This window comes from Monoraphidium neglectum, assembly GCF_000611645.1.
Source record: "Monoraphidium neglectum strain SAG 48.87 unplaced genomic scaffold scaffold02611, whole genome shotgun sequence".
NCBI lineage: Eukaryota > Viridiplantae > Chlorophyta > Chlorophyceae > Sphaeropleales > Selenastraceae > Monoraphidium > Monoraphidium neglectum.
Genome location: NW_014011017.1, coordinates 1 through 8,618, shown reverse-complemented (window position 1 = coordinate 8,618; position 8,618 = coordinate 1). Strand labels below are relative to the sequence as shown.

The window sequence follows — 8,618 nt, the reverse complement described above, 5'->3', positions numbered from 1 at the left end:
TAGCCCCCGTTGCTGGCGCGCGCACGAAACGCGCCGTATGGGCGGGGCGACCGTCGCAGAACGTGACGCGCGCCGCGCCGATCCCGTCCGCGCGCGGCGTCCGCCGAGCCGGCCCCCCCCGCGCGCGCCGCGGCCGAGAGATCCCGGGCGCGATTTGGGCGGGACTCCGGCCGCCGCGGGTCCCCCGGCTTGCGTCCGTATTTTTAGGGGTGTGCATACGCATTCTTTCGCCGCGCCGAATTTCTGTGCCGGTTTACAGGCGCCGCGGGGCCGATTCGGGTATGCCCTGGGTCGCTGAGCCCTAAGCGGGCGCTGCGCCGTAACTACTAGAACCGTAACAAGGTGCGCCCGGGCCGCCTACTGCTCCTTCTCGCTGGGCCGCTGCACGCCCACCCAGGCGGCGTTCCACTGGCTGTCGTAGAAGGTGGCCTCGTCGATCAGGTTCTTGTACTTGCCCAGGTCCGAGGTCGTCCTGGCAGGTGATAGGGGGGAGGGGCGGAGAGGGACATGGTGCGGAGGGGTCAGGCGCAGTCCAGGGCGCGGACGCAGAGCCAGGGGTTTGCTGGGGATGTGTGCGGAGGAGCCAGAATGGATCTCGAGTGCGGCGGCAGTCCGAGGAAAAGTGAGAGAGGCCAGGCGAGTGAGCGTCCTGCAGGCGCTTTTTTACACAAAAAGCCCTTGCCTTTTTTTTCGGGTGCTCTGCACCACATGCCTGTGCTTTTGGAGCGCGTGCACCCACACATCCACGTTCACCTGCCCTCCCATCACAGAGAATTGCTGGACACACGCGTGCCTGTGCCCTTACACGCACACACTCACTCGCACACACCCCACATGCCCAAAACACACACACTCATACAACACACACAACCACATAAAAACCTAGCACGAAAACAGACACCTCACCCCACCCATCACTCTCCGGCACGCACGCACGCGTACACAGGCCGCACCTGATGATGAGGATGCCGAACACTGCGACGTGCAGCAGCACCTTCCCCAGGAAGCTGTTCTGCTGGTCCAGCAGCCCCGCCCCCGTCAGCTGGTCAACCGCCAGCGCCGCAAAGTACCCCACCATGGCCGCGCGCCCGTTGAGCTTCTCGGCCTGGGAGGTGGGTGGCAAGGTGGAGAGCGCGCGCGAGTTTGAGTGTGTGTGCGGAAAGGCCTTGCATTCGTCCAGCCGGCAAGCATGCCTGCCCCTCCTGGTTTATACAGGGAATGCAGCGCATTCCAACTGTGGGAGAATCAAAGCCATACACAGCTGCCGCATGCCCTTTTGCGAGACTGCAATGGCGCCTCAACGCACGCCTAGCCCCGTCCGATTGCCTCGTTGCACAGGCCGCCTGCCTGCTGATGCCCCTGCCTTCTTCCACGCCCCCTTCCGCAGCCTCCACCCCCCATGTTTTGCTCACCTCGGGCAGGTGGAAGCGGCGCACCCAGGCCCACCACGGGATCTCGGCCGTGTCGAAGATCACGGCGTCCTCGTTGGTGGAGGGGATGGGGGAGTCCTCCAGCAGCTTGCGGCGCGCCATCTCAGCGTCGATAACCTGTGTGTAAGAGTGTGTGTGTGTACGTGTGTTGTGTGTGTTGAGTGTGCGCGCATGCATGTGTGTGTGTGGGGGGGGGGGCGGAACTGGGGGTCGTCGGTGTCGTGCAGCGATTGCGGCGCAACAAAAAACAAAAACAAATCAAAAAGTCGAGGCTGGGCGCTGTGCACCTCCGCTGGTCGGGTGATCAACAGCAACCTGTTGAGCTAGGAAGCCCTGATTGGAGTGGCCACCAGACCTGGTGCTCTCACATTGCTTTGTTCGCCGCCACTCTGGGCAAATGCCGCTTCAAGCAACCCGGCGCAGCTGCCCACATCCGAAAACACATGGCTGCATGCGGGTGCGCATGTGCCAGCGCTCACAAGCACCCTCTCTTCGCCGGAACCTCTTTGTATGTGATATGCGCACGCGTGCAAGCGGAGACATGGGCATGCACAGTGCGCGCACACACCTTGTCCCAGTCCGTCTCGCCGGCAGCGTTGGCAAACTTGGACAGGTTCCAGCGGCCGCCCTCCCACCGGTCGTCCACAAAGCGGCCGTCCCTGATCTGGAGGAACTCGCCCGCCTTCGCCTCGCCCGCCATCATCTGCTTGGCACGCTCGCCGGCATCCTGTAGCCGTGCCAGGGGAACACAGGGCGCGCGCAGGCGTTGAGGCACAACCCACAGCACCCCCTGCAGCGCTCCACCCTGCCGCCGACTGCTGTCTGGCAACAGGCTCGAGGTGGCCAGTACAAGGACCAATACCAGGTGTGACCACCTCCCCATACACTGCTGGCAGCATGCACGGGCGTTGCAGGCACGCACCTTGCCAGCCGCGTCCGCGCCGCTGAGGGTGCCGCCGCGCTCCAGAGGACCCAGCTTGCGCCCGCCCTGAGTAACATTAAATTATAGATCGATGTCATTATTGGTTTTTTCGTCCCAGAGCGAGGGTGGGGTGGCTGCATCTGAGCTTGCCCACTCGCACACCTTGCGTGATCCTTTCCGGCAGCCCCGCAGCCTCGTCGATGGCCTACCTTGGTGGCGGTCTCAGCATCTGCCTTGACCACCACGCGCGTGCGTACGCAGCTCCTGCGCAGGGGACCACAGCAACGCTTGCTGAGTGGGGAGCCCTGCAGGCAGGTCGCCCCGCAAGCGCTGCGCCTGGCACATTGAGCTCCTGCAACTCACCGCTTCTGGGATCTAGCAGCTGTGAAGGCACGCGCCTTCCCGAACGCCTGCACGTTCATCTTGTGTGGTGTGTGAAAGGGCGAGACAACACAAGGCTTGCTGCTACGATATAGCACAACTTTAATTTGAGTACATCATCCGAATTGTTCTGTCGAATGTTGGTTGCTGCCGCGAAGCTTGGTAGCACTTGCCCCACCCGTGCTGCCCGATGATCTTTGGCACTGCAAGCACCCGGTCAACTTTCAAGGCCCGAAGGGCAGTCGAGCCCGTGCGATGTTGGCTGTGGTCTGCAAAAACTACAGTTTTGCGCGCAGTGCAGCGCGGGTGCGTCCACGCCGAGACAAGGCGTTGGTCAACTCGATCCTTGATGCTGCAACTTCGACCATAATCGACCAACACCGTCCTTGCAAGGGCTCTAAACTCATGCTCGATGGCAGTTCACCCTCATGGCCATGGCACTGTGATGGCCATAGTGCTGTGATCGCCAAGGCACCATGTCTTCAGCGAAAGAGTTTCCTCTGCTACAATTCTGACGACGTGAGCATTGAATGGGCGCAGGCGTTTGCATTGCTCTTAGACCGCCTCACCTATCCATGAGCACCAAACAGTGTGTATGCGCTAGAGGTCAACATAGGCAACATGGCATTCATCAGGTGCGCGACGTGGGGGCATACGCCATGGGGTGACGGAAACTCTTCCGATAGGGGCCCTTGTGTCCCCGCACACTCCAGCTTGCTGCTCGATCAAGCCTCCTGCTCATGCACATGTTGGCCTCACATGCAGGACACAGCATGCGGAACAGTCCAGAATCGCGGCGCTGCGATCACAGGCCTGCGCAGCGACCGAACCCTTGCGATTACTTTTTTACGCATCCCGTCCCGAAACAACCTTCACACGCTGCCGTAAACGTTGCTCTGACTACCGGTACGAAGCAGGTGTTCCTGAATTTCAACGCCGTGCACATCAACAGTCTATGAGTCTAGAAGCCCATCCACAACGCTGTGCATCCCCTTGCTGCTGCTTTTGTGCTGTCGCATGCCAAACATCTCGCCCTGCTAGGTCCGCTGAATAGCATCAACATAAGGCCTGCATTGGAGTGACATGAAGGCGGTTCTGGCGCACGAGTTAGCCGCGGTTCGAGCAAGACCAATGTTGGCAGCCCGCTGTCCCAGTGGTGAGAGCACACTGTTTTGCATGCTTGATTTTATCACAAACCTGCTCAACTGTGCCAAGCTGATAGTCACACACGCAGCCTGTGGTGCTGGGAGGGTGAAGTAGCGCACGCCGCTCGCAGTGCTGCGCTGCGATTCAGTGCGCCGCCTTGCTTTTTTCGCACCACTAGGTTGCGTAATTCACCATCACAGCGTTGCACTTATGCTCTCACCATGCAGTCGTGCTCCGCAACCATCATGTCAAGGCGGTGGCGGCACGGGCTGCGCCTCGGCATCGCCGACTCTGCATAGCGGCTGTGTTTGCACCCAGCACAACCAACCCAGCGTTTACCGGCTTTGGAAACTTGGATGAGGCCATCGTTGAGTCGCGATACGCGGCCAAGCGGCCGCTGACCCTCAACGGCACGGTCAACAAGACCGCCGCGCTCCTCGCGCTCTGCGCCGCCTCGGCGGCCGCGACCTGGGTGCAGCTGCTGACCGGCGGGCCGGCCGCGTTTGGCGCGGTGCTCGGCGCGACGAAGGTCGCGGGGATCGTGGCCATGGTCAGCGCGCTCGCGTCCATGTTCAAGCCGCTGTGGAGCGGCGTGACGGGCCCCGTGTACGCGCTGGCCAAGGGCGTCGCGCTCGCGGGTGTCAGCGCGTACGCGGAGCTCATGGTCCCGGGCATCGCGCTCAACACGGTGCTGCTGACGCTGTGCACGGCGGGCAGCCTGCTGTTCGGCCTGCGCAGCGGCCTGATCCGGGTGCGTGCGCGGCGCACGGGAGGGGTGGACACTGGGACGGCAGGAGGCGAGCAGTGTGCGGCCGAATTTTGTGGCGGAACGTTGTCTGCCCTTCGTATGCGGCTGACACCCTTCCCTGCACCTGTCTCGCTCCAGGTTACCGATCAGTTTGGCGACGCTGTGCGGGCAGCCACAGGCGGCTTCTTCATATCGATGCTAGCAGTGCTGGTGATGGGCATGTTTGGCATCCGCTTCCCCTCACTCTTGACCTCCGGTGCGGCCGGCATACAGGGCAGGCTCGGCGCAAGGCGTGTCACTGATTTGCTGCAGGCTGATTGCTTGTGCTCCATGCTTTGCGTTCGCCCGCTTCGCCCTAGCACAACGCATGCCGTTTGCTCATCGTCGCTGCCCTCTGTGGCTGGGACCTGCAGGGCCCCTCGCCATTGGCGTGAGCCTCGTCTCTGCAGGGCTGGCGGCGGCAAACCTGCTGCTGGATTTTGATTATGTCAAGCAGGCGGCGGCTTCGCGCGCCGTTTCTGAAAAGCTTGAGTGGTACATGGCCCAGGTCAGTGGGCGAGCTGGATGGTTTTGGGGCAGCATTCGGGCATGCTCACCTGGGGGCTGTGGGAGCGCAAGGATGGGTGCATGGGATTGAATGTTTGGCTGTTAACCAACGGGGTGCTGGCAAGCACCCCTTCGATGCAAGTAAAGCCCAAGCTCCTGAAGCTCATCAGGGATGTTCGGAGAGGCTCTTACGCCGGCCAACATTACAATCCCGGTCCCCTCGCCGCCTCGTCTTCGTGGTGCCTTATCATTGCGCCCTTGCTCGCTCACCACGCACCCTCTCCCCCTGCCACTTCCGCTTCCCTGCAGAGCACACTGTTCACCCTGGTCTGGTTTTACACGAGCCTGCTGCGGCTGATGATGCTCCTTTCGGGCGGGCGCGATGACTAGCATGAGAGGTGTTGTCAAGAGGAGGTGCGTCAATCGTCTCTCTCTCTCACTGAGCGGACAGCTGTGGCGCCACCTTTGGGATGGCTGCACATGAGAGTTGCAGACATGACAGTGTACAAGAACCGAGGTGATTGGGTGCGAGAGAGGTACAGGCCTGGCCGCTGCCGGCAGTTGGCCATCTACTTTCTGGAAAGTTCGCCCCTGCCATTGCAGGGCTGGGTCGATGGCCGCAGGCTACTGGCAGCTGGACATGCAAGACCAGCATGCTGTGTGTAATCCGACAAGCCCAAGCATCAATCCATACAAACACAAAGTCACAACCACTGGCTCAAGGTGCAATGTCTTCAAGTGGCCTGGCTGCACAGGATGCGGGCGCCCGGTGTTTTAAAAAATCGCCCGATCGCCGATGAGCAGCTGTCTGTTCATTCATTAGCAACAAGCAGTCTTCAGGGAGCCACTTCATCACATCAGACACAGCAGGGTTGACTAGAAGTACCACCCACGTGGGTCACCTGACAAACGAACTCTGGGCACCCGGGGCGAGGGACGCGGGCCCTTGTCTGTATCGCAATCACCTGATTGCGAGCCCGCAAAAGATGTTGTTCATGGCCATTCCAGTCAGAACAGGCAGCGAGCCGCTTTGACGCTGCAGAAGGCGACGAGGTGTGCATGTGGGACGGCTGCTGCCGACAAACAAAGCGCCCAGGCCTGCTACCCCAGTGCCCCAGAACGACGTTCTGCCCGTGCGGCCTGGGCATATGATTGCCACTCCTATTCTTATCCGGTCGCATGCGAGCTCCTACGGAGCAGATCACACGCGGCTGCTGCAGATCCCCGGCCCCCGTCTGCGGCCCAGCCCGTGCGAGTATACCTGGTCCTAGTTTACGTCATAAGACAATGGCCACGGCCACGGCCCCCGTAACCTCCTCCGGCGGGGACCCAGCGCGTGCCCAGAGCTACGCCCTGTCGACGCTTGAAGACTTTCGGATCGTCAGCAACGTGAACCCAGACGACATGCCAGAAGCGTTACGGCGGGACTGCGTGCTCTATTATGCGCCAGACTGCAAAGAGCTGGCTGAGAAGATTGCGGAGGCCTCGGATGGCGCGGTGACGCTGGGAAAGATTCGATGGAAGTGAGTATGGCATATGTGGATGATGTTGCATTCATTGTGATTGCCTGGAGGGCACCCACGTGCTCGGGCCGCTCAAAAAGCCGTCGTGCAGGGGTGCGAGCAGCGGCAGCGGCGCCCCGCTGCGACGTGCACTCTCCGCCCAGCCTTGAGCGCACAGCTCATTGATGACCCACATTGGCATGTGCTCATGGCAGAACTTCGGCCTAGTTGGGTGTATCGCTTTTCACGACCGTGGAACACCACACGAAGGGGACGTCTCACCAGCACGGCCGCGGCGACCCATGGGGCCCCTCTGTGCGTCTCTCACCGGCATCCACACGCTTCTCGGCGCACCCGCGCTTGCCCTCACAGGACGTTTCCAGATGGATTCCCTGACCTCTTTGTGCACGACGCGACCCGCATCCGCAACCGCCACGTCGGCTTTTTGGCGTCGTTCCACGACCCAGCGCTGATCTTCGAGCAGATATCCATCATCTACGCACTGCCGCGCCTGTTCATATCCAGCTTCACACTGGTGTTGCCCTTCTTCCCCACCGGCACAGCAGAGCGGGTGCGCGGAGGGCGGTCATCCTGGGCAGCTGGGCTAGGCGAGGCCTTGATTGCATCTGCAAGCGGCTGGTGTGGGTCAGGCCTGGCGCAAGGGTCGGACAGGACCAGCAAGGAGCAGCAGCACGCGATGCAGCACACGCGCGCTTGACCGCGGCCAAGACTGGTGCTTTGCACACAGCCGGCAGCTGCGCAAGGCAGCCTTCACACCTTTGACTCCCCCTCCGCCCTCGCCACCCTTGAAGGTGGAGACGGAGGGCGACGTGGCGACCGCGTTCACGCTGGCGCGCATATTGTCAAACATCCCCCCGAGCAGGGGCGGCCCCACCAGCCTGGTGGTGTTCGACATCCACGCGCTGCAGGTGGGCCCCCCGCGCGCGCGCCGTCGGGGGGCAGTCGCGGGGCCCCTGGACCCCAACAGCACGTGCCCCACCGCAGGGTTTGGGGCCAGCGTCCGGAAGACCTCGCGACGCCTGGCCGCGCTGCGCGGGGTGTCGCTCGGCCGCCGTATGCAGGGTCTTGGTCGCGCTCGGCTTCAACTGCAGTAGAGGGTTCAACTGCAGTCGGGGGTTCCGGGTCACCTCATCATTGACGGAGTGGATGTCACAGGAGCTGTCGACCCGCTCAACACAACATGTGACCTCTCTCTTACATATGCACACCCACATACACACACACAAGCTCTCTCCTCGCCCTTCTCGCCCACACCCTTCTACGCCCCAATGCGCACCCTCCCCTCAGGAGCGCTTCTACTTTGGGGACGGCGTCCTGCCGCTGTTTGAGAGCGGCATCCCGCTGCTGCTCGAGCGCCTGCGCGCGCTGCCGGACCACGAGCACGTCACAATAGCCTACCCCGATGAGGGCGCGTGGAAGCGCTTCCACTACCAATTCAAGGACGAGGGGTACCCAGAGGTGAGGTGAATCAGGGGCGCGCGCGTTGGACTCCGGCGCCCGCGCGCAAGGCAAGATGCGGGCGAACGTGGGGCGCTCCGAGTGCACGACGCAGGTCGCGTCAATGTGGCATGGAGATGTCCGCGCAAGTGGGATTGTGTTTGCAAACACCGGCAACCAAAATTGCAAAGGCCCCACGGATGCCCGCACACGCCAGTGCGCCAGGGGAGCTCAAGCTTCAACCCCGCTTTTTTGAGCTGCTCTGGTTTTATCCTGTAGCCTGACCGCGGGCCCCGCTCCCCTGCCCTCCCGCCCCACCAGGTGATCTGCACCAAGGTCCGCGACGGCGCCAAGCGCATCGTGCGGCTGAAGGAGGGGGAGCCCCAGGGACGCCACGTGGTGATCGTGGACGACCTGGTGCAGAGCGGCGGGACGCTGCTGGAGTGCCACGCGCTACTGTCCAGCCTGGGGGCGCGGCACGGTGG

General features: G+C 62.2%; 3 protein-coding genes across 3 annotated transcripts; 2 read left to right on the top strand and 1 right to left on the bottom strand.

The window, feature by feature from the left end:
* Positions 1–357: 357 nt before the first annotated feature.
* Positions 358–2,774, bottom strand: MNEG_11147 (hypothetical protein; the record flags this gene model as incomplete). The annotated part of the gene is made up of 7 exons (XM_014040383.1): positions 358–472; positions 954–1,105; positions 1,413–1,547; positions 1,999–2,157; positions 2,353–2,418; positions 2,562–2,616; positions 2,716–2,774. The coding sequence occupies 7 exons, from the start codon at positions 2,772–2,774 to the stop codon at positions 358–360; spliced, it is 741 nt and encodes a 246-aa protein (XP_013895837.1).
* A 580-nt stretch (positions 2,775–3,354) lies between these two features.
* On the top strand, positions 3,355–5,563 carry MNEG_11146 (hypothetical protein; the record flags this gene model as incomplete). The annotated part of the gene is made up of 5 exons (XM_014040382.1): positions 3,355–3,368; positions 4,198–4,630; positions 4,766–4,883; positions 5,041–5,174; positions 5,483–5,563. The coding sequence occupies 5 exons, from the start codon at positions 3,355–3,357 to the stop codon at positions 5,561–5,563; spliced, it is 780 nt and encodes a 259-aa protein (XP_013895836.1).
* Positions 5,564–6,460: 897 nt separating this feature from the next.
* MNEG_11145 (hypothetical protein) lies at positions 6,461–8,458 on the top strand (the record flags this gene model as incomplete). Its single annotated transcript, XM_014040381.1, has 5 exons — positions 6,461–6,696; positions 7,048–7,246; positions 7,488–7,604; positions 7,984–8,159; positions 8,455–8,458. 5 exons carry the CDS (start codon positions 6,461–6,463, stop codon positions 8,456–8,458), a joined length of 732 nt encoding a protein of 243 aa, XP_013895835.1.
* Positions 8,459–8,618: the final 160 nt, after the last annotated feature.